The sequence below is a fragment of the Natator depressus genome, chromosome 1, assembly GCF_965152275.1.
Source record: "Natator depressus isolate rNatDep1 chromosome 1, rNatDep2.hap1, whole genome shotgun sequence".
Classification (NCBI taxonomy): Eukaryota; Metazoa; Chordata; order Testudines; family Cheloniidae; genus Natator; species Natator depressus.
This window is the reverse complement of record NC_134234.1, coordinates 248,445,213-248,470,181: the sequence shown is the minus strand read 5'-3', so window position 1 is coordinate 248,470,181 and position 24,969 is coordinate 248,445,213. Positions and strand designations below refer to the sequence as shown.

The window sequence follows — 24,969 nt, the reverse complement described above, 5'->3', positions numbered from 1 at the left end:
TAAGTTACACATCAGTAAGAGTGGATGAAAGTGAGTATAACTTACGCATTGAGTAAGTGGGACAGCAGGGCCTGCCCTGCCTTATCTTACATCCTCTTCTTGGTTGCTTTGCTTGCTATGAGTCCACACTTCTGCCTCTCCAAGTCCCACACCAGTTGCACATCCTCTTCCACACCAGCATTCGCACCACTTCTCAGTTGGGCTCATGGTGTACAGTTCGAAATCAAGTTCATACACAGATTATATGTACAAGAGGCATTGGATAAAAGGCTGGCCTTTTCTGTAGTTGTGGCCTGGTTTTTGGAGGAGCTGCTGAGCACCCACAGGTATGAATGAAGTCAATGGCAGCTGTGGCCATTTGAATTCTGTTTTCATGATGTGTGTTCAGAGCTTGGCAAGGTTATCAATGAAAGGCTGCATGGAAGAAGTAAATTTTGGGGAGAGATGTCCATGTAAAGAAGGAGGTATCTGAGCAAATTACTGGATCTGGGGAGTTCTAAGTCATAGCATGGAAGAAGGCTTAAAGACAAGAATAGGAAGATAACACAGAGCTGGACAGGTAGGAGGCTTGGAAAGAGCACAGACAGCTGGATAGGAGAAAATGAAGGCAGAGACATAGAGCCAAATACTCAGCTGGTGTCTATCTGACTCCAGTGGTATTCTTATATATGTCCCCAATGGAGCTTCACTGGATTATGCCAGTTGAGAATCTAGCCCGCGTGAAATTTCTGTGCAAAGAGTTGGGAGGGAAAGAATAGCAGTGAAACAGCTGATATGCTCTGCTTAGAATTGTACTGCGGGGGAGGGGGTGTCTGGACTTTCACATAAAACAAGCTTTATTACATGAGAAAAGTGATTTGTTTTCCAGGGACTGCTGCCACGAATTGTTGGGCCATGTTCCCATGTTAGCAGACAAAGAATTTGCACAGTTCTCACAGGTAAGGAACCTTGTCTGTAATTCCAGTAGCAATGAATTCAAGGAACTAGATGTGATTTGCTATTTTAATTTTGAGGGTTTGATTCTCCCCCATTTATGCCTGTATAGGTGATGGTGTTACTTGTACTCTCCTGCACTGGGGGGTGCCAGCTACACCCTAGAGGAAATATACCCGAGGACAGGCAGGCAGTGTCACCTAGGGGAGATAAGAACCAAGGCAGAAATAAGAAGAGGGAAGCTTCTTTTTACAGCCATTACTGCAGTGAGACCCCCTAAGAACTGCCTGCCTGAGAATGAATAGGCTGTTCTTTTAGGTACCCATCATACTGCATGGGAACTCACATCTCTGGGTTTCACAGACAGGAGCCATCATAATTTAGGCTGATCCTGTCCCAGCATTTTGATTTCAATCTGACAGGGTACTTCTATTATGTCCGTCACTGTGGCACTCAGTAGAGTTTTATCTTGTTTATAAATGGCCATATTCCGACACCATTACTCATATTGATTAGAGCCTTACTTCATGAGCAGTCTCCTTAAAGTAAATGGTACTTACATGTGGAGTAAGCCGCTACTCCATGTAAGAGTATCAGAATCTGTCCCAAAGTGGATTTAGCGCTTCTGAAAAACTGCGTTCTGTGGCTAATTAGGGAACTGCAATCTCTAGGGATTGCCAGTCTGTTCTCTAATTAAACACAGAACAGGTACAGCACAGGAAAAAGCAGCACAAATTTCCCCTACCCTGCATTGTTAACATGCCTCAAACTTGAGCTGGTGGTATCCTCTCAGGGATTAAAAGGTACCTCATGCACTAGCCCCATCAGTCTTTTTCCTCTACTGACACGGTCAACAAAAGTGCCAGTGTTTTTGTGATGTAGACACCTGTCCAGTAGTTGTGGAAAGAGACCACCTGTTGGTTTCATGACATGGAGCCTAGGGTCAGAGAACAGAGCCAAGGGTCGGAGCCAGAGTCAGAGATCAAGAATCAGAGTCAAGGGTCAGAACCGGATTACCTGGAGTGAAGAAAAGCTTGGGCAAGTCTGGAGTCAAGGCAGGACCAGGGCTGGGAACACGCAGGAGCTATCACCGGGTCATGAGTTTTGGTCATTACCATATTCGAACCAGTGGATCATATAATATTCTAATGCCCAATGACTGCCCTGCACTGTGGGGGCGGGGGGGGGGGGACACTCCCTTTTGCTTGATACTAGAAATAAAAAACCATTAAAAGATGTAAAAATGGGGGCCTTTAGTAAGTTCAGAACCACCAGGTTTTGTTGTTGCTCACTAATTTAAGTGAATGACATCAAGTGTTTTTCATGGCTGAATTCCTGTCATGGAAATTCTTCTTGATTTCATCCACTATGTGAAAATTAATGGTAAAAATGCCCTTGTTTTGCTTCTGTTACTATGACACTGTATCCAGGGCTTGAATTGTAAGGAGGCTCCAGAGAATTAAAAATAATGCAATTAGCTTAATGGGGAGCATACAAGGGAGGAGACAGATTCTTGCTGTCAACCGCTGCTGCTGAAAAGTTCAGTAGTGCTCTTTTGAAGTGACAATAGGCCCAATTGAGGTCTCACTGAAGTTGATGGGAGTCTTTCCATTGTCTTTAATGGCAGTTTTAACAGGCTCAGATTTCCATTGGGCTGGTAAACCTATAAAGGACCTTGTGTCTCATGCAATTCTGGAGGTGTATTATGCTCCGATTACCAAGGTCTATTCAATTCTATTCAGGTTTTTATACCCATGTTCACCACTATAGTATCTGAGAGTCTTCCAGCAAGCCATGTGACTACACATCTGTTATATGTTGTTTTTTCTCTCCTCCTCTCCCCAGAGGGAGATGCGTGGGTAGTGGAGTGTCTTTTCTGGATAGCATATGTCTTTTTAAAAAAAAAAATATATATATATATATATATATATATATATATATATATATATACATACCTGTTACTCAATGTTTGTTTGAGAAGACAGGACAAAGAAAGGCACCATGCCCTGGGATCGGAAAGTAGTGAGGTTTGTGATGGTCCTTTGCTCTTGAGGGAGTTCATTCCACAGATTGGGATTGCCCTGGAGAAAGATGTCTCCCGCACAGATGAGCTTGACACGGATTGTCCAGAATTCCACTGCACCAGGGGAGCCTAGTTGTTGCCCGCAGACTTTTAGATGGTCTCTTACATACCCTGGGCCCAGGCCACAGAGCACCTTGAAGATAAGGACTGAGACCATAAATTTGATTCAAAATTCTATGGGAACCTAATGTAAAGAGGGTGTCATGTGATAGGGACATAGCCAGTGGTCAAAGCAGGAGTCATGTCCAATGATCAGAGCAAGAGTCAGGTCTAGTAATTAGAACAGATGTCTGTTGCCAAGGATCAGAGTCCAGGGCCAGACTCAAGGGTCACAGCCAGAGTCAGTAGCCAGAGCCTAGGGCCAGGGATCAGAGCCAAATGTCAGAGCCGGAGTCAGAGGTCAGGAATCGGAGTCAAGGGTCAGAACTGGATTACCTAGTGTGAGGAAAGGCATGGGCAAGGCTGGAGTCAAGGCAGGACCAGGGCTGGGGACAAGCAGGAGCTATCACAGCCGTGGGCAAATACTTTGAGCAGCCATTGAACTGCTGCTGCAGCTGGGCTTAAGAGCCGGCCTGCTGACTCTGCAAACCAGTTGGGCAGTGTAGTCAGTCAGCCTACCACCAGCAAGCCGTGCTCGTTAGGTTGCCCAGAGACTGGCTGTGCTGCAGGCCCTGCCTCCATACTGGCAATGCTGCTGTCCTGATTCCTGACAGAGGGAAGGAGAGGTGTAATGTGCTCGTGGTAGCCTGTGTTGCTGAGGAGAGGCGCTGCTGCATTCTGAACTAGTTGGAGCTTCTTAAACATAGAAAGGCTTCATGGCCAGGTATATCACAGTGCCGTAGTCCAGCTGAGAGGTGATGAAGGCATGAATAACTAAGAGCAGGTCTTCGCTCACTAGAATGGGATGGAGTTTCCTAACCAAGTGGAGCTGATAGAAAGCATTCCTCATGGATGCTGCTATACGAGAGCTCAGTGTCAGTGAGGCATCCAAGAGTAGTCCTAGACTACAACTGAATTGACCAATTATGGCTGTATATCTTCCACCAACAGGGACTGCACCATAGCTATAAGCTCTTCAAAATACTTTCCTCTGCCCACCAACATCACCTTCATCTTGCTCAGGTTCAGCTTCGGCCAGCTATTCTCCATCCAAGAAATGAGCTCATCCAAGCCCTGGGATCTCTTGATGGCAGTAGTGTGGTCATATGTTGTCAAGGTTCCTTCCCCACTGTGAACTCTAGGGTACAGATGTGGGGACCTTCATGAAAGACCCCCTAAGCTTATTCTTACCAGCTTAGGTTAAACGCTGCCACCCCCAAAGTGTCTATAAAAATAACAGGGGAAGTGCCCACTTGGAAACGTCTCCTCCCTCCCACCCCAAATATCCCCCCAAGCCCTACACCCTCTTTCCTGGGGAAGGCTTGATAAAAATCCTCACCAATTTGCATAGGTGAACACAGACCCAAACCCTTGGATCTTAAGAACAATGTAAAAGCAATCAGGTTCTTAAAAGAAGAATTTTAATTAAAGAAAAAGTAAAAGAATCACCTCTGTAAAATCAGGATGGTAAATACCTTACAGGGTAATCAGATTCAAAACATAGAGAATCCCTCTAGGCAAAACCTTAAGTTACAAAAAGACACAAAAACAGGAATATACATTCCATTCAGCACAACTTATTTTATCAGCCATTTAAACAAAACAGAATCTAACGCATATCTAACTAGATTGCTTACTAACTCTTTACAGGAGTTCCGACCTGCATTCCTGCTCTGGTCCTGGCAAAAGCATCACACACACAGACAGGACCCTTTGTTCCCCCCCCCCACCACCACCACCACCACCACCTCCACCTCCAGCTTTGAAAGTATCTTGTCTCCTCATTAGTCATTTGGGTCAGGTGCCAGCGAGGTTATCCTAGCTTCTTAACCCTTTACAGGTGAAAGGGTTTTTCCTCTGGCCAGGAGGGATTTAAAGGTGTTTACCCTTCCCTTTATGTTTATGACATATGTGGTGAAGGATAGGTAGAGCTGTGTCTCATTTGCATATTGCTTGTTCTTGGGTCCACACCATCTGACCCATTTACCTAGTGGCTGCATGTAAATTTGACATGAAAGAAGCAGCAGAGGAGTTTCCTTGCCCATTGGCATTCTGACTGTATGGCATGTCTGGCATGAGGCATGTTACTTCCTTACTCACACAGATTCTTTGTAGTGAGAGCCATTTCTGCCGCTCTCTCTCCTTCAGTCAGAAAACACCAATTGAGTTTGCAGGGTCAGGTCATCGACACAGGACAGAAGGAGTGAACTTTTTCAATCTCAGATAAGGTTTGATTCAAGTTTCTGGTTATTTTTCTGGTGCTGAGGATGGTGGTTCTTGTTTTATCCAAACCACTTCACTCATTCTCACCTGTAACCTGCTTCTGAATTCTTTTCTGTACAGTCAGGGTTGAAGATGGAGAGTTCCAGGATGGGCATGGTAGCAGAGGGGGAAAGAGGAACAGTTAGGAAGAGAGGAGAAGGAAAGAATAGGGGAGACAGTAAGGAGGCAGGAAGAGTACCAGAAAACATGAAAGTATGAGGGAATCCAGCAATGTAGATAGGGAGGCAGAGAGGGCAAGGGGGAAGCAATTGAAAAGACAAGGCTAGGTGGGTAGGCTGGCAGATGGGCATCAAGGACAGTGAGTGGAGCTGGCATAGGAGCTAGAAAGGGGTCTGGCAGGTGGGAAAGAGACTATTTGTATGTTGCCAGGCCATGCAATGGGAGAAGCTGGAGGTGTCATCCAGCCATATAAACCTTGGCCTCGTAACAAGATTTCTTTGTTGTTTGGGGCGAGAGGGCATATGCCTTGGGTCAAAACTAGGCTAAGAGCTGGTCAACATGAGGCCAAGAACTACATGCGATTAAACAGTTTTAAGGATCAACAAATCTGGTTCCTTGTGCTGTGTAGATGGGGACAGAGAGACAAAGGTATCCTGGAAACCCCTGTAGGACATGTTGGCTGACAAACAGCAATGACTATTTCATGTTAGAAATGAGATAGTACTCCTCTATCTCTGTCTTTCTCCTGTTGGCTAAACAATAACACAAGTATAACATTGTCTACTTGCTTTAGGCTATTGGACTGGCTTCTCTTGGCTCATCTGATGCTGAGATTGAAAAACTGGCAACAGTAAGTATAGATTATACTTTAACATCAGAGAGAAAATACAAGGGCCCTGATTTTGAGAAAAATGCTGAGCGTTCGCTTTCAGGTGCCTCAAGTTGGGTAACAAAAATGGAGGCATCACAAATGTTGCCTCTGAACTGAATCTCCAGATCAAGAAAGGGCAGAAGCATGTGCTCAAATACATCCTTCTTCAGGAAAGCAGATAAGCAAATGCGTAACTTTAAGCAAGTGCTTAATTATTTTCCTGAACCTGAATGTCTTCCTGAATCAGGGTCCTCATTCAGTTTCAGTCACAGAAAAGTCACCAGTCACTTCCAGCTTCACGTCACACCAGCTACGAGGTCAGATTACCTGCATCCTACTATTAAACTAAACCAGCGTTGAAAAAGGGTTTATTTTTGTGTGAGCATAAACCAGCCACTAGCTGTGATGATCCACATAGTCACTACAGTTGCAAACACTAGAACTATCATAAGCAATCTCAGGGTAGCTATTACTCTGTAGATGGCCTGGCTTTGCAGATAGAGCCCATACTAGGACTAAAAAAAACCTGGGTTCTAGTCTGGCTCTGCCGCTGGGTGACGTCAGGCAAGTCACTTCACCTCCCTGAACTTCAGTTTCCCCTTCTGTGAAAAGAGGATAATGATACTGATGTACTAATCTAAAGTGCTTTGCAATCCATGGATGAAAAGTGTGATATAAGAACTGGGTGTTTTTATTTCATCACTGTTCATTTCAGACAGTGGAAGTTATAGTCATTTACATGACCAGATCCTTAGCTGGAATAAGACAACATCACCACCACTGACATCAATGGAGCTTTTCAGCAGCTGAGGATCTGCTCCACAAGGTCTTTCTTGTGGCTGCCCCCTAGCCAGCTGCCCCAGTCATTGGAGAATCGAGCTCCAAGGCTAAACCACAATACAAATTCACAGCTGGCCTCACTTTACCAGGCTGCCCAGTCCGAGCAGCTCACAACTGTCCTGCAATCTGAGTAGAGCAGGGCCCACAGAGCAGAAAGCGCTACATGATCGCCTGGCTTCTTGCCATCCAAAAATAGTTACTGGCCCCCAAAGCCAAAGGCCCTAAATGTCAGCCTGTGGAAGTTGTGTAGGACCACTGTAAGGAAGACTGGACTATCATACATTACATCACTTAGCCCTGGGATGGACAATACTTTAAGAACAAAGAGAGCCCACAAAAGGTATCCCCTGCTCTCCTGTGATCAAATCTGTGCACCAGGAGTGCAAGTTCCCGTGGAGAGAACAGGGGTGCTGGAACAATGTGTATAGTGGGGTGGCTGAGAGCCATTGAACCGAACTGTAAACCCTGGATATGATGGAAACCACTACAAGCCAGGGGGTGCTGCCGCACCCCCCAGGACCCCTAGTTCCAGCACCTCTGGGAGAGAATGGGTAGGGGACTGTGTGAGGATCCTATTAACTCGCTCTCCTATTTAATCACAAATAGTTTCCTCCTTCCTTGGTTATGAGAATCACCACTTAGTGAACACACATTTTAAATTACACTGGTCGGAGATGTTTGCAATTTGAGCCTGCAAACGCTGAGTATATTGATATGATAACATACTGTCACCTCACACTGATCTGTGTAATTTGAGGATAGTGAGGTGGTATGAAGACCTGGAGCAAGCTGGTATAAATGGGGATAACTCCACTGACTTGAATGGAGTTTTGACCCCTAATGAAACACCCTGGGGGTACGTCTTTATTGCAAAACAATACGCACGGCAACGAGTCTCAGAGCCCGGGCAAATAATTTGGGTTCACAGGGCTCATGCTACAGAGTTAAAAATAGCAGTGTAGACGTCTGGGCTCGGGTTGAAGCTTGGGCTGTGAAACCCAGTGAGGAGGGAGGGTCTCAGAGCCTGGACTCCAGCCCGAGCCCAAACATCTTCACTGCTATTTTTGGCCCAGTCACACAAGCCCCCTGAGCTTGACTCAGCTGACCCAAGCTCTGAGACTTGCTTCTGTGGGTCTATTTTTGCAGTATAGCTGTACCCTGGGTCATTCTCCCGGTGAAAGGCTTTCGGGAACACCTACCATTTCATGCGACCTGGCCTATTCCAAAGGGGCATACTTGCTCATCAGGATGATTTTTGAGTGCCAGGAGTAAATCAGCTGTGTCGGGGTGAATTATCCATCTACGGAGAGCTCTGCCAGAGGCAGAGGAATCCTTCCAGTGCCCCCCCACATACAAGCAGCTCCTGCAGCCCCTCCCTGATGAGCCCACATATATCTTTGCAAACCCTGCAGTTCTCAGTCTCTTTGTTGCAGGCCAGGAGGGGGTTGCCAGTAACAGCCCAGGGGTTGTGAGCCTGTCTAATGTTCCCTTTCTCCAGTCACCCATTGGAGAAGATTTGCTCAGCCACATGTGCCAGGACGCAGATTGAGTGCAAAGTTCCCCATGAACCTTTTAACGCTTCTGTGGCACCTACTGTGAAACGCAGGAGCCCAGGTATCCCATAAAATGCCATGGCAGGAGCCACACTCCCCCCGTCCAAAATCCTCAGGAGTCTACGGCACACGTGAGAAAGACTCTTCGTGGGTGAGCAAAAACAGGAGGAAAAGAGTTATGTTGTCCCTAGATCCCATCTGCACCAGTACTTGGGAATTCAGCTCGCGGGGGAGGGGAACAAATGAATTATCTTTAGTTTTTTATGGTTGTCCAACAAAGTGATGCAAACTACGGGTCAGATTGCGAACCCCTGGTATGACTCATCCAAGTGGTCCCATTAATGTCAATGGGACAACTCCTGAGATTCCTGGCTCATCAGTGGAAGAATGGGGTCCACAAGCTGGCTCTAAATTACCAAATCACATAGAGACACATTCCGACTCCTCCTGCTGACCTTACTCCATGAGACGTTTCCTGAAGTCAGTGAGACCACTTATGGAATCAGACTCACGCTGAGGCATGAGTGCTGCTGTCACAATCTAGTTCTTAATGCCTCTCAAGTCTAGTGGCCAGAGCACAGGTCTTGGGAGCCAGGAATATCTGCATTCCCTCTCTCTCTCTCTCTCTCTCTCTCTGTGATCTTGATTAACTCATTTAGTTGGCTGCTTCAGTCTCTCCACCTGTAATAGGGGTATTAATACCTATGTCATAGGACCATTGTGAGGACGAGCTAGTTAATGTAATTAAAGTGTGCTGCTAAGTGTTATGAGATTGATTTTACTAAATCTAACGCTGACCCACCATTGATTCCTTCATCTATTCCGTTCTTAATATTTAGCTTGAACATGTGTCCAGTTCTACACAACTGTGTGAGAGCAGGACAGATTGAAAGGTGTCAGCATTCATGCTTCAACTGACTGCCCAGGTGGCATCATAGCATGTATCACACTATAGCTATGAGTGTCAAGATCCAAGATCCTCACTCACTTAGCATCACAGAAGTGACACATGGGGTACTTTCAGAAAGAATGGGGCACCCCATTCCACCTTCCTGTCCCTCAGGATCCAACCAAAGAGATCCTATACTAAAAAGATGAGGAATTGGAAAAGATCCCCATTAGAAAATAAAAAGGACCTAGATGATTAGAACATCACAAATGGAGTATTATCATTTGAAATGTGGGTAAAGTAGTTAGAAGAGAAAACCCGTAAGGAACAACAATCCTGGGTGTTTCTTTCTTTGTTTGACTGCTTGGTTTTTGGGTTGTTTTAATTGTAAATGTCCTTGTTAATAACAAGTCAGAGAACTATGATGCTATACATCAAAGAAACCAAGATATATAGGTAGAATAGTCTCATACTGTTCTGTGAGGTATCACCAACTCTTTAAGTGGAGTGCTGTAAACAAATCACTTAGGGTTTGATTGAAACTCAGGGCTCAGCTCTGTGTAAGGGGCAGTGCATAGCTGAAGGCCCCAGAAGGAGGCCTGAGATGAATTGTGACATGGAGCCACATTGGGAATATGATTCCTTCCTTCCCTATTGTTTCTCTCTTGTTCTTGGAGCAGGTATAGGTTCTACCCCTCCCTGCCCTTCTGCTGGGGAAAGGTACTGAGTGTATAGGCCCTGCTTCCTCCTTCCCCCAGCTTCCCCGTGTCTGAAACTGCAATGTGGGAAGTGTTAACAGGGTTGCAGAGGGGAAAAGTGTCCTAATTCCCCTACTCTCCGGAGCAGGTCTGTAGGGCTCTGTCACAATCCAGCACTTAATGTGGAACTACTTCAATTTGCAAGGGCAGCCAAAAGATATTTGTCCTTGTTGTCTGTTGTAATGCGATAAAAGATGGAATTGGCTTCATTTTAAAGTGGATGTTGAAGCTAAGGGATGGATCCTTTCAAATTTCTGCTAATAGTGCCATACATAGAATGGAGGGGAGGGGACCTTTTCTATTTCACTTTGCTCAAGTAGTAGATAACTTGTGTTACAATCTCAGGCACGGATCCTACACAGCGGAACATACGGGTGCTTGCTGCACCTGTGTGGAGGCCCCACAGACATCTCTACGTCTCCATTGACTAAAATGTAACTGACAGTTCACAGGGCACAATACAATTTGTAGCATCTTTCAAATCAAACGGAATGGAGCAGGCAAAACTTTTTTGTTTCCTCCACATGGTTAGCATTTTTTAAAATTGAGTTTCCTTTTTGGAGGGGCAGAATGGCAGTAGATTTGGATAATTTACTTTAAAATTTAAATATATAAATATGTAAGGATATTTTCTTAAAATATACAAACTTAATGCTTAAAGATAACAGAAATTAAGAAAAGCAATAGGGAGAAAAGAAACAAAAGAAAGAGAGGGAACAAGTCAAGTAAACCAAAAGGGAGGTGATTATGAGTTTAGTTTATGGTTCTCACAAACTGATTAGTTGTTCTTGGTTATCAGCTCTATTGGTTTACTATTGAGTTTGGTCTCTGCAAACAAAATGGATCCATCAAAGCTTATGGGGCAGGACTCCTTTCATCCTACGGGGAGCTTGTGGTAAGTAAAATGTATTTATTATTGAGGGATTCCTATGATCCATTTTCTAGCGTTTGTGGGAAAAGTTAATGAATGTTTTCTGACATAAAAATATTCTGAGGATCATTTTAAAAAACACTTGATCATCACATTTAGAACCTTACTCCTTCTACCCTAGAGAAATTCAGATATTCCCTTCTCTCCTACAACAGACATTACAAATATGAATAGAAAAGATATAGTTTTGTCTGTCTTCCAACTAAATAATCAACATAGCCTTGAAAACTAACCATGCTTGTGAACTAATAGACTGTCTCCTCATGGTACCTTCACCAGTACAAGCTTGGTCTCTCTCAGCATATGCACAATGTACCCAGCTCTTTGATGGCATCAGCAATAACCAGGTAGAGAGCCGATAGCCTGCTGTCAAAATAAGTCAGTGAGGACTTGTCAAGGATATGCGACAGTCTGAAGTTGACCGCAGCTGCATCGCAGGTCATTAGAAAAACACTATTTAAAAAGATTAGCCGCACAGTTGCCCTGTCTTGTTCAAAACTGGTTCAGGGATGACTAGGGCCCTACCAATTTCAGGGCCATGAAAAAGGCACCAGGGACCATGAAATAAGCCCTTCCCTGTGAAATCCGATATCCCCTTGTTCCTAGGAGCGCCCCAGCAAAAGGGGCTCGTTGCTCCTGCTGGGCAGGGGAGGAACAGGACTTGTCCATCTCCTGCACAGCTGCTCTGTGGGGGGAGACCAGACCCACATCTGGGTGCCTCCCCCTGCTGCACAATGCTCTCTGGAACTGGGCAGCTGCCCCAGAGGTTCCTGCAGCTGGATGAGACTTGTGGAGTTGTGTCTGATCTTCCCTGTGCTGCTGGGAGTGCCCCAGCAAAGGGAGCGCTGAGCTCCAGAGGGACAGTTCTTGTCCCTCCCCTGCACAGCTACTCTGGTGGGGAGGCGGAGCTCAGACCCACCTCCACCTCCGGGAACCTCCTGCGGCTGCAGGAAGCTCTGTGGTTGCTGCACAGAAGTGAGGGTGGCAATCCCATGACCCCTCTACAACAGGTTTGCAACCCCCACCCCCACAATCCCCTTTTGGGTTGGGACCCCCGCGGTTACAACATCGTGAAATTTTGGATTTAGACATCTGAAAACATGAAATTTACCAATTTTCAAATCCTATGGCCGTGAAATTGACCATAATGGACCGTGAATTTGGTAGAGATGACCACAGATGCCTTGGCAGATCAAAACCTGGCAGACAGAAGCACGGTTGTCTGACATTAAGCTAGTGTAGCTGCTTGTCGTTCACTAGAGGGTGTTATCCGGGGTTCTTTCAACCCGAAGCTCTTGATAACTTTTACTCTGTACGAGGTGGTGTCAGGAAATAAATCAGGGGAGACACGGACATCCGACCGATAGATGGCTGGCACAAACAGGACAACACAAGAGTGCTTTCAATTAAAGCTAAACTTTACTTAGTCTCAAGCACTTACACACGTCTGCAACAGGTTAGTAAAACACCCCCAACCCTTGATAATTACCGAAGCTGAGTGGCTCTCGAGTGACACAGCAGCAGGCTTCCGGTGGCCAAATCTTCCGTCTGCCGGTGGGGACTGCAAGATGTATCCAGAGGGAGAGGCCAAAAAGAGTCCAACTACCTCAAACTTTTCCCCCTTATTTATACATTAGTAATAGAATGACATGTCCCTTAAAGAAAACTTGTTAAATAAGCAGTTTCAATGGTCAAGCAAGAGGTTCCTTCTGATTATAGATTAATCAGGTGTGGGTTTTTCCAGAGTTTGGAGCCTTGAGGCCCCAATAGGCATTCCTGGGGCACATCCTGCTCTTCGAAAATGCATGTATCAGCAACTTCAACACAAATCTTATCAGGAAGGATGCGGAGTCAAGTTGCCCTTTCTGTGGCACCCAAAACCCCCTCCCCTCCTGCCTTGGTCAAGCTGCATGGCCACTTTACAGTCTGCTGACTTGGCTGCTTTTAGCAACAAGCCATAGTGGTTTCAGGCACTTTACTGGTTTGCCAAAATCTCCCCGTACAGAGGGCAGTGAGTCTTCTGGGATTGGTGTGCTCCTAACTCCTGCAAACCAAACTGCAGGGTTCAGTTTCCGAACTGAATGGTGCACAGTTTGCAGATCTTTTCCTTTATGGTATGCAGGGAAAGCTTCCCTCATTCACACCCGTATAGAAGTATGTGTGTCTTTGTTACAATGTGGTATTGCGATCTTGTGCATGACCATTTTTAAAACCTGCATTATAGAGGTGCAGCACCTATATATATATATATATATATATATATATATAATACTGGACTTTCTCATGTTGAACCAAAAAATCAGCATGCATCTCCACAAATTATGCTCAATTACCATACAGTTGGTTTAGACTTATACCTGTTCTAGGATAAACTCTGCAGGCTACTGATATTTTCTTAAACGTCCCTCTGTCTTCACCATATGCACTGTCAACAAATATAAGGTTATAGCGGATTTTATTTATCTTTTAAAACCTGTCAGATCCATTATCCAAACTGAATATGAGGCAAGGATCAACATTTGTTTTATCCCCTTATCTATCTAGGTGACCAGACAGCAAAATCAGGGCAGGGGGTGGGAGGTAATAGGCTTCTATATAAGAAAAAGCCTCAAATATCAGGACTGTCCCTATAAAATCGGAACATCTGGTCACCCTAGATCTGTCTGAATACTTTATAGCTTTAAATCTAATTTATTTCAGCGTTAAGCAGGGTAATAAAGGATACTGGTACTCATGTCTCCAAATATATATGTTTTGAGGCACCTAGGTTAAAGTTCAGAAGCTCAGTAAAGGTTAACTAGTTGTTTTTCAGCATGGCCTCTAGAGATTTTGACAGAGCTTTAAATCTCCTTTAAGTGATTAATCACAACAGAGGAATCCAGTCAAGTCCTAAGGCTAGGTCTGTGGTGAGAGAAACTGAGTGAGTGTACGACCTTGGTTGTAAAGGCTAAAGTTACATCTGCCGTTTAACTGAATGTAGAAGGCAAGTGCTTTGTATTGCTCTTGGGGCTGACTAATTTTCTCATTAAGAACTGTAGAATCAGTCGGAGACGTTTTAACTCTTCCCTGCTAACTGCTGGTACTTCATTTTAAAATCAACCACTGTATTCCATATTATCAAGGTTCCCATACTGTGCTCATCACCGCAGTCTGAATGCCTTCCAATATCTCATTAAGTAACTCGACTAACATCCCCGTGTGTTCTCTCATTCTCTATCCCTGGGGGATATTTTTTAAAATATACGTGTTGCTGTGTATTTATGTTACAGAAGGCAAGGTCAAAGGGATGCACTTTGCTCTTGGGGTGAAAGGTGGTGAGGTTTGTGATGGCCCTTAATACCTGGCATGGAGGGATTCATTCCACAGTCTCAGACCAGCCCCGGCGAAAGTTCTAGCTCCAGCAATCTTTACCCTTATTGCAGGGGTGAAAGTAACTTAAAGGACTTACAGTACGCCGGACTCCTGAGCTGGGGGCAGGGCCTCAGCTGGAAGGGGCATGGCCTCAACTGGAAGACACTGGGCCTTTAGAGCCCCAGGCCCTTTAAATCAAGATTTAAAGGGCCCTGGGCTCCGGCTGCGGTAGTGGCGGCTGGGAGCCCCGGGCCCTTTAAATCACTGCCGGGGCTATCAGCTGCAGAGGTGGCAGGGCTCCGGCCACCACTTCCGCAGCGGAGCCCTGGGCTCTTTAAATCACCACCAGAACCCCGCTGCCAGAGCCCTGGGGTAGCGGTGGCAGGGCTCCGGCGGTGATTTAAAGGGCCAGGGGCTCCCAGCCACCGCTACCGCAGCAGCGCCCCGGGCCCGTTAAATCGCCACTGGAGCCCCAGGGGTCCTGGCCACCTCTGCTACCTGGGGGCAACGGGGCTCTGGCAGTAATTTAAAGGGCCCGGGGCTCCAGCTGCTGCTGGGAGCCCCAGACCCTTTAAATTGCCACCTGGTGAAGCTGGTCCAGGATGGTGCACCGGCTCTTGCCGGTACGCCGCACCGGGGCGTACCGGCTTAATTTCACCTCTGCCTTATTGTAGAGAGTTCCGTTGTGTCAAAGAAGCGGAGTTATTGACCCTGATTTATATCTCAGCGTACTAGGTGGCCTTTTAGGTATCCTGGGCCCAGGTTACAGAGCGCCATAAAGTTCAGACTGAGACCTTGTACCTGAATTGAAATTCTATTGGAAACTAGTGTGGAGAGCAGAAGCTAGATGTGATGTGCTCACAGTAGCCTATGTTGCAGGAGGAGAGGTGCTGTGCCATGCTGAACTAGTTAGGTCTTCCTAGGCGCTGAAGGCTTCATGTCCAGGTACATCACAGTGCTGTAGTTCAGATGAGGTGTGAATAAATGAGGCCAGGTCACTGTCCACCAGGATGGGGCAGAGTCTCTTAGCCATCAGAGCTGATCGAAGGCATTATTCCTGGATACTGCTATATGAGAGCTTGGTGTCAGTGAAGAATCCAAGAGTCCTCCTAAACTATGGATTGAATTATTCAGTTATCAATGGATCTAATGGAGAGTTCACTGTAGCAGTATACTCTTCCGAATGTTTTCTTCTGCCCACCAGCATCACCTCAACTTTGCTCAGGTTCAGCTTCAGCCAATTGTTCTTATTCCATGAGCTGATCTCATCCAAGCACTGGGCCATCTTGATGGTAGTGGTATGATCCTATGTGGTGAAGGATAGGTAGAGTTCTGTGTCATCTGCATGTTGTTGTATGTGAGTCCGTGTTATCTGACCAGTTGACCTAGTGGCTGCATGTAGGTGTTGAACGGGACTGGAGAACCATGTCTGACTCTAAGCCTAGCAGTTGTGGTGAGTCTGCTAACCAAACTTGCCTTCCCCGAACTGTATGGATAATCACAAATCAGCTTTCAGTATTGTACTGTAAGTTCACTATACCATAACTGTCAGCCATTCAGCATTATGTAAAACTAGTAGCTGACAGCCCATGCTGTGGGACAGCTGTAATTCATCAAGTCATGTGTGTAATATTGTGGTGATATTCTAAACAAAAAGAGCTTTCTGTCATGTTTGTAGCTGTTCTCATTGCTTCACATTGACTCTACAGATCATCTAGACTTCTGAGTGATGTTTGGGGTTATTGTATGTGCTGGTTGTGGTGTTATGTGCGTGGTTGTGTTGATTTGGGCTAGGTTGTGTTGTGCTGGGAGAGATGTGATAATTTGCTTGGGTGACTAATGAAGGGTATGTACTGCCATGAGGATCTATGTGTGTTCAGGGTTATTGTGTATGTTGGTTGTGTAGGTGTCTGTGTTGATTTGTGGCAGGTTGTGCTGAGAGATTTGAGTTGATTTATGTGGTTGGTAGCTGGGTGCATGGGTGTGGCAATTGAACCAAGTAATCCACCATCTGTGTAGTCTCTCTCATACAACCAATGAAAATGTTGCATGCAAATTAGCAGTAGAGTATTGGTGCTGATTGGTTGAGTTACCTCTGATATCACAATGACCTAGGACTCATCTCATAGCATAGATAAATGCCTTACTGTAACTGTATACCACATGGGTGTAATTCATAAAGTTAAAATGGCTTAAAACTTAAAAATTGGATGGTAACAGACTGTGAAACTCAGTGACGACTCAACCTGGTGATATTCTGAACAAAAAAAGCTCTCAGCCATGCTTGTAGCTGCTTCTGTTGCTTCACACCGACTCAGACTTTTTAGGCTTCAGAATGATGTTTATGGAATCTTATTATATAGGTGCTCCTCGTGTTCAAAAATTCATAGATTCCAAGGCCAGAATGGACCATTTTGATCATATAGTGAGTCTCACCTCCCGTATAACACTGGCCATAGAACTTCTTTGAAATAATTCGTAAAGCATATCTTTTAGAAAAACATCCAGTTTTGATTTGAGAATCCACCAAGACCCTCGGTAAATTGTTCCAATGGTTAATTACTCTCACTGTTAAAAGTTTATGCCCTATTTTAAGTCTGAATTTGTCTAGCTTCAACTTCCTGACATTGGATCATGTTATACCTTTCTCTTCTAAATTGAAGAGCCCATTATTAAATATTTGTTCCCCATATAGGTACTCACAGACTAATCAAATCACCCCTTAACCATCTCTTCATTAAGCTAAGTAGAATGAGCTCCATGACTCTATCACTATTTTCTAATCCTTTAATCATTCTTGTGGCTCTTCTCTGAACTTCTCCATTTTATCAACATCCTTCCTGAATTGTGGATACCAGAACTGGACACAGTATTCCAGCAGTGGTTAGACCAGTGCCAAATACAGAGGCAAAATAACCTCTTCTCCAACTCAATATTCCATTATTTATGCATCCAAGAATTGTATTACCCCTTTTGGCCACAGAATCGCACTGGGAGCTCATGTTCTGCTAATTATGCACCACAACTCCCAAATCTTTTTCAGAGTCACTGCTTTCCAGGATAGAATCTCCTATCGTGTAAGTATGCCCTACATTCTGTGTTCCTAGATATATACAGTTACATTTAGCCATATTAAAATGCATATTGTTTGCCTGTGTCCAGCTTACCAAGCAATCTTGATCACTCTGTAGCAGGGACATGTCTTCTTCCTTATTTATCACTTCCTCGATTTTTGTGTCATCTGCAAACTTGATCAGTGATTTTATGTTTTCTTCCAGATCATTAATAAAAATGTTACATAGCGAAGGACCAAGAACCAGTCCCTGCTGGACCCCACTATAAACATTTCTATTCAAAGATGATTCCCCACTTACAATTACAGACCGACAGATCTACAGTTGAGACCTATCAGCTAGCCAGCTTTTTTGTGTGCATTGTTAATATTATATCTTTCTAATTTTTAATCAAAATATTGTGCAGTACCAAGGCAAATGCTTTACAGAAGTCTAAGTCTATTACATCAACACTATTCCCTTTATCAACAAAACTTGCAATATCACCAGAGACAAGATAAAAAATAAACATCCAGGCTGGGCTCTGTCCCTACATACAGTAAACTGTAAAGGCCCAGACACTGGTTCTGCAGAATTCAATACTGTACACGCTTCATTTGTAGCACAGTGAGCCCTTACCTTCTATGAGTTATATCAGCCCATCTGGGTTAAGCAGAACTTCCCACTAAAATCAGTGGGGAGTTCTGTGTAAACACTGATGGTACAGTGTGTTCCCACTGTTTTTGAATTTCTAAAACCTGTCCTCTTTGTTTCACAAAGCTAGTAATATCTATATGCAGCCTTTTGATTGCACATTACTAATACACATATCTCAGGCCATGCCTACATTACAAGTGCTACAGTAACACAGTTATGGTGCCATAATTATGCTGCTGTAGTGCTGTAGTGCAGATGCTTCTTATCGCACTGGAAGGGTATTTTCTGTCACTGTAGAAACTTCACCTCCCCAAGCAACAGTACCTCAGTCGATGGAGGTATTCATCTGTCTACCTAGCTGCATCTACATGGGGGTTATGTCTGCATAACTACCCCTGAGCTCCATAGCTATGTCTGCATTTTATTTTTATTTCTTTTGGCCACACAATTAGGCAAGTTCTGTACCATTCCCCCCAGCAAGCTACATTACTGAACAAGTTAGGGTGAACCTCAAAATATTCAGAGTTCTGGTTTGGTTCAGATAAGATTCTAAAAATTTACTTAATGAACTTGTTTGACTTTCTCAAGTCAGCACATTGGGCTGGAAATCTCACGCAGTATCACTACCTCTTGAAATTTTATCACTAGTGTCGTGATATTTGGTGGTGTTCTTCAAGCCACAGCATATGAATTAACGAGACTCTCAGCTGCTTTTTTTTTAAATGAAAGTTTCTAGATGCTTCTAGTCATAGTCAGAAACAGAGCACACAGAGCCTTTCTCATGGGATTTGGGTACTTCCTATAGCAATACTGGCTGAAATCAGCAGTGTAAAACACACCTCCAAACATTTCTGAACCTTTATAAAATGGCTGTGTAAGTGTGTAGGCATGTGTGGCTGTCCCTCACTGTCAATCTCAGAGGGTGGCTACACCTCTTTGCTGTCACGCACCTGGAACGACAGTCGTACAAAGGAGAATTTAGCTGTCTCTAGATCTCAAACCCTCACGCAGGGCAGAGCTGTGAATAGTCTATGAGCCCAGGCCCTCAAGCAGGGTGGGGCACCACACAGTCTAGGGCTCAGGAGGGGGGTGAGCCCCACACAGTCTAGCATCCTAGCTCAGTGGACGGTAGAGCAACACAGGCCTCCTGGCCTATAATGGGGAGGCTGCCACCCCAGGGGTGAGATGGTGGGAGTAGGGGGATGCAGGCCCACCTGACTCCACCACGTCCCAGCCCAGGGCCCTAACAGTGGCAGGGTGATCCAGCCACAACATGCTGACCTAGAGTAAGCCAGCAACATAGCCAGATAGTAGTCGACTGCTCCTGGGCTACTACCTGAACCCTGGGGTCATCCTCCGTCTCCCCAGGGTACACTGCCAGTGGCAAGCCCAGCAGCTTCTCAGTATCAGTTGGTAGCTCGGGAGAGTCCTCAAAGCAAAAGAAGTCTTCTGCGGTCTCCTGCATCAGCAGTGGGGAGAACATGTTAATCTCCCTTTGTGGCTGCAACCCAACTGAGCTACAGGGTCCACCTTTTATACTTCCTGTTCCTCTCCCACCCCTCTGCTTCCGGTGTGGTGAGTGTGGCTTTCCTGGTTCTGCCCACTAGGGGGCATCTGGCTGTCCCTCGCTGTCAATCTCCAAGCATGGCCACACCTCTTTGCTACAGGTTGGTTGTGCAACAGGCTAAGTGGAACTGGAGAAAGAGGATAAGATGTCAGAAAGACCATACACTGGTGTGAGACTAGAGGCTCAGGAATGCAGGCATGAGGATTGTTCCTGAGCGTGGCTTGAAGACAAACAAGTCATGCCTCAGAACGTAAAGATGGCCTCTCAATATGTTTAATAGAGCTTTGTTTCTTTCATCTTCATGAGTTTGTTGCATAATTTATTGCTAATTAAATAAGTTGATGGGACTTTTAAAATAAAACTAAAGAGGATTGTGAGGTGAAGGGACAGCTGTGTTACTGAAACCAGGAGCTTCACCCACAGCTCATTTGCTTGGGACAGACCTGCATAGTCAAAGCCTTCATACAACTCTCGTATTTAGAAAGAAATTTCAAATCATTATCTGATAAGAGGCAAGTGATTCAAAACTAGATGGTTAGCTCAAAATCAGAGATAATACCATCAATCTCTGAATGCTAGAGAGCCAGATCCTGCCATCCTTACCCACCTTGGTAAAAGGGATTATTGTTATGACATTTTTTCTGTCAACTCCCTACCTAGTATTTATATCTATGAATTGCATTTGCCTTCTTTATTAACCTTTCAGAATAAATGTTTAAATAGCGTCACACCCTGAATTTGATTCTAGAAAAGGGCTATGATATGCCCACCCTGGATTGTTGCAATGCATGAAACATCTTCTTTTCCATGTGTGTTGTGTTAGTGAAAAGTTATGAAAATAAAACTTTAAACTGTAAATGTAGAATCCTAATCATAATTTATCTTGCCCTGTCCCGAATGCACCTTAGAATCTTAATCAGTAGAATGGATGTTTATTTTTTTAAGTCTTTATGCACAAATTCTAACCTTTTGTGTTGTTATTTGTTTTTAAAGTATGCTTTATCAAACAAGCCTGAGCACAAACCGTTTGATCCCGAACTGACTGCAGTTCATCCATATCAGGATCAGACCTTCCAACCTGTCTATTTTGTAGCAGAAAATTTTGAAGATGCCAAGGCCAAACTCCAGTGAGTATGTCACCAATGCCCATTCTTTTCATTGAGCCAAATACCTTGGGCCAATCTCCAAGTCACAGGAGGCACTATTACACCCCTGCCCAATCTGGCAGCTGAGCTAAGGTTAGAAGCTGGGCTCCCTTCACAGTGTCAAGATAGATCCAGCCTCATTCCATAAAATATGATGGCTGACTCAGAACACACACAATCTGCACATTTTTTTAATAAAAGTAAATACTGCTTTTGAAAAGCAATAGTTGCATATAAGATGCCATCTACATACCTATCCAGCCCCCACCCAACATCCAAAAGATGCCTTACTCACATCTGTCCTCGCAACATCTCTCTGAGGTAGGTTCTGTTTCTGAAAGGTAGAGAGATTAAATGACTTTCCCAAAGTCACACAGAAAGTTTGTGGCAATCAGGAATTAAAGTTAGATCTCTTGTAGCCCCGTCAAGGGGCTTTACCATAAGGCCATCCTTCTATCCCAAATATGTAAGCACAAGGGAACAGAATTAAAATTCACAGTCAACATAGGTTCTGGCATAGAATCAGAGTGCAACCTAGGTAACAGGTTTCAGAGTAGCAGCCGTGTTAGTCTGTATTCGCAACAAGAAAAGGAGTACTAGTGGCACCTTAGAGACTAACCAATTTATTTGAGCATAAGCTTTCGTGAGCTACAGCTCACTTCATCAGATGCATTCAGTGGACAATACAGTGAGGAGATTTATATACACACAGAACATGAAAAAATGGGTGTTATCATACACACTGTAAGGAGAGTGATCACTTAAGATGAGCTATTACCAGCAGGAGAGTGGGGGGGGTGGGGGAGGAAGAAAACCTTTTGTAGTGATGATCAAGATGGGCCATTGCCAGCAAAAAGAAAAGGAGTACTTGTGGCACCTTAGAGACTAACCAATTTATTTGAGCATAAGCTTTCGTGAGTGAGCTGTAGCTCACGAAAACTTATGCTCAAATAAATTGGTCAGTCTCTAAGGTGCCACAAGTACTCCTTTTCTTTTTGCGAATACAGACTAACACGGCTGCTACTCTGAAACATTGCCAGCAGTTAACAGGAACGTCTGAGGAGCAGTGGGGGGGGGGGAAATAAACATGGGGAAATAGTTTTATTTTGTGTAATGACACATCCACTCCCAGTCTCTATTCAAGCCTAAGTTAATTGTATCCAGTTTGCAAATTAATTCCAATTCAGCAGTCTCTCATTGGAGTCTGTTTTTGATGTCTTTTTGTTGTAATATTACGACCTTTAGGTCTGTAATCGAGTGACCAGAGAGATTGCAGTGTTCTCCGACTGGTTTTTGAATGTTATAATTCTTGACATCTGATTTGTGTCCATTTATTCTTTTATGTAGAGACTGTTCAGTTTGACCAATGTACATGGCAGAGGGGCATTGCTGGCACATGATGGCATATATCACATTGGTAGATATGCAGGTGAACGAGCCTCTGATAGTGTGGCTGATGTGATTAGGCCCTATGATGGTGTCCCCTGAATAGATATGTGGACACAGTTGGCAACGGGCTTTGTTGCAAGGATAGGTTCCTGGGTTAGTGGCTCTGTTGTGTGGTGTGTGGTTGCTGGTGAGTATTTGCTTCAGGTTGGGGGGCTGTCTGTAGGCAAGGACTCGCCTGTCTCCCAAGATCTGTGAGAGTGATGGGTCGTCCTTCAGGATAGGTTGTAGATCCTTGATGATGCGTTGGAGAGGTTTTAGTTGGGGGCTGAAGGTGATGGCTAGTGGCGTTCTGTTATTTTCTTTGTTAGGCCTGTCCTGTAGTAGGTGACTTCTGGGTACTCTTCTGGCTCTGTCAATTTGTTTCGTCACTTCAGCAGGTGGGTATTGTAGTTGTAAGAATGCTTGATAGAGATCTTGTAGGTGTTTGTCTCTGTCTGAGGGGTTGGAGCAAATGCAGCTGTAACGTAGAGCTTGGCTGTAGACGATGGATCGTGTGGTGTAGTCTGGGTGAAAGCTGGAGGCATGTAGGTAGGAATAGCGGTCAGTAGGTTTCCGGTATAGGGTGGTGTTTATGTGACCATTGCTTATTAGCACCGTAGTGTCCAGGAAGTGGATCTCTTGTGTGGACTGGTCCAGGCTGAGGTTGATGGTGGGATGGAAATTGTTGAAATCATGGTGGAATTCCTCAAGGGCTTCTTTTCCATGGGTCCAGATGATGAAGATGTCATCAATATAGCGCAAGTAGAGTAGGGGCATTAGGGGAGGAGAGCTGAGGAAGCGTTGTTCTAAGTCAGCCATAAAAATGTTGGCATACTGTGGGGCCATGCGGGTACCCATAGCAGTGCTGCTGATTTGAAGGTATACATTGTCCCCAAATGTGAAATAGTTATGCGTGAGGACAAAGTCACAAAGTTCAGCCACCAGGTTAGCCGTGACATTATCGGGGATAGTGTTCTTGATGGCTTGTAGTCCATCTTTGTGTGGAATGTTGGTGTAGAGGGCTTCTACATCCATCGTGGCCAGGATGGTGTTTTCAGGAAGATCACCAACGGATTGTAGTTTCCTCAGGAAGTCAGTGGTGTCTCGAAGATAGCTGGGAATGCTGGTAGCTCTTTTAAAACAAGAAGAAAAGGAGGACTTGTGGCACCTTAGAGACTAACAAATTTATTTGAGCATAAGCTTTCGTGAGCTACAGCTCACTTCATCAGAGTGTGTGGGGGGAGATAATTTCCTAGATATTTTAAAAAAGGTAATAAAAAAATCCTATTGTGTAACAATGCCCTCCCCTGCTCCCAGCAGTGTTTGAACACTGAACCATCAGCACATTAGCTGGCAGGAGGAGAAGGCAGCTATTGGTTGTAGTGGTGGGGAAGAGGCTGCTGGGGCCATGTGCTGGGTCAGGGTGGGGAATTTATAAAGGTGAGCCCAATCCAAATCTCTTTTCCCCCACCTCCTGGAGAGGCTGCCTTTTCCCAGGGTTCCCAGTATACAGTCTGCTATTGTGGTAGTAGCAGCAATGTAGGCCTCGCCTTAGGTTACAGTGTTCAGTTATTTTCGCACTCTGCCAAAATGTTGCTGACAACTCACCCGACTGAAGAAAAATGGTGAGTTTTCAAAAGTGTAAATCTCAGTCAAACCTGAAGAGAATGTCATGGAACAATGAAAAGGCAATTTTCCGGCTTCAGGGCTTTATCCATGCCGAATTTCAAAAGCCGACTGCAATGGAGGTTTTGCAGCTTCTCAAAAAAAGAAAAGCTTCACAAGAATCCTTCATGGTGGAAAGCGTTAGGTAACCTAAATGTAGGGATTGCTTCCAGCTCCCCCTACAATTATATAAATTCCAAATGGAAACATTGACATAAATGACTGCTACTGATAGTCCCTTCATTCAAAGATAAGGGAAGAGGACCCATAACATGTGTCTCTGTGAGTGTTTTACTTCTGTGTCAGAATGGTTACCTCTTATTCTAAATAGAAATAAATGAAAATTGAAAGGGTGTGCTACACTTCTGCCTTGCTCCAGCTCATTGATGGTGTAAAACAGGAGTAACATAGTAGTAAATAAGGCCCTATAGGTTTTATATTTAGAGTTTTGTCTGCAGATTCAAATGTCATTTACCTATCTCTTATATTTTCCCCCACCCCGACCCTCCCAATAGAAAATATGCTCTGAAGATCAAGAAGCCTTTTTATCTTCACTATGATCCATTCACCTGCAGCATAGAGGTTCTGAATACACCTCAGAAAGTCAAGAACACGCTCAGTCAAATGAAAGAGGAGCTGAAAAACCTCTGCTTTGCCCTTGAACACATTTCTTAAAAACCCGTCTTAGCTGGTGCTGAAATGTGTACAAATAACTCTAGAACTTACTGATTTCTAGTGGTGAAACTGTGTGTCTGAAAAGCCTAACTCATGAGTAGCTGAGTCAGTCTAATCACCTCAGTGGGTCAAGCTACACAATCTTAGCCACATTCATGACTTGTTATAGTATGTTTCAGTGACAAACAACAAAATCTTCTACTTTTGATAGGCAATGTAAGCTAGCATTGAGTGGAGTATATTTATCT

At 44.5% G+C, this 24,969-nt stretch overlaps 1 protein-coding gene across 1 annotated transcript in view; it reads left to right on the top strand.

Annotated features, from left to right (window-relative positions):
• LOC141985530 (tyrosine 3-monooxygenase-like) overlaps positions 1 to 24,721 on the top strand; it is a 45,037-nt gene extending 20,316 nt beyond the window's left edge. The window contains exons 8-12 of the mRNA XM_074949753.1: positions 869 to 938; positions 6,132 to 6,188; positions 11,049 to 11,144; positions 20,802 to 20,935; positions 24,562 to 24,721. Of these exons, the coding sequence (XP_074805854.1) occupies positions 869 to 938; positions 6,132 to 6,188; positions 11,049 to 11,144; positions 20,802 to 20,935; positions 24,562 to 24,721 (517 nt within the window). The remainder of the gene's footprint in view (positions 1 to 868; positions 939 to 6,131; positions 6,189 to 11,048; positions 11,145 to 20,801; positions 20,936 to 24,561) is intronic.
• Positions 24,722 to 24,969: the final 248 nt, after the last annotated feature.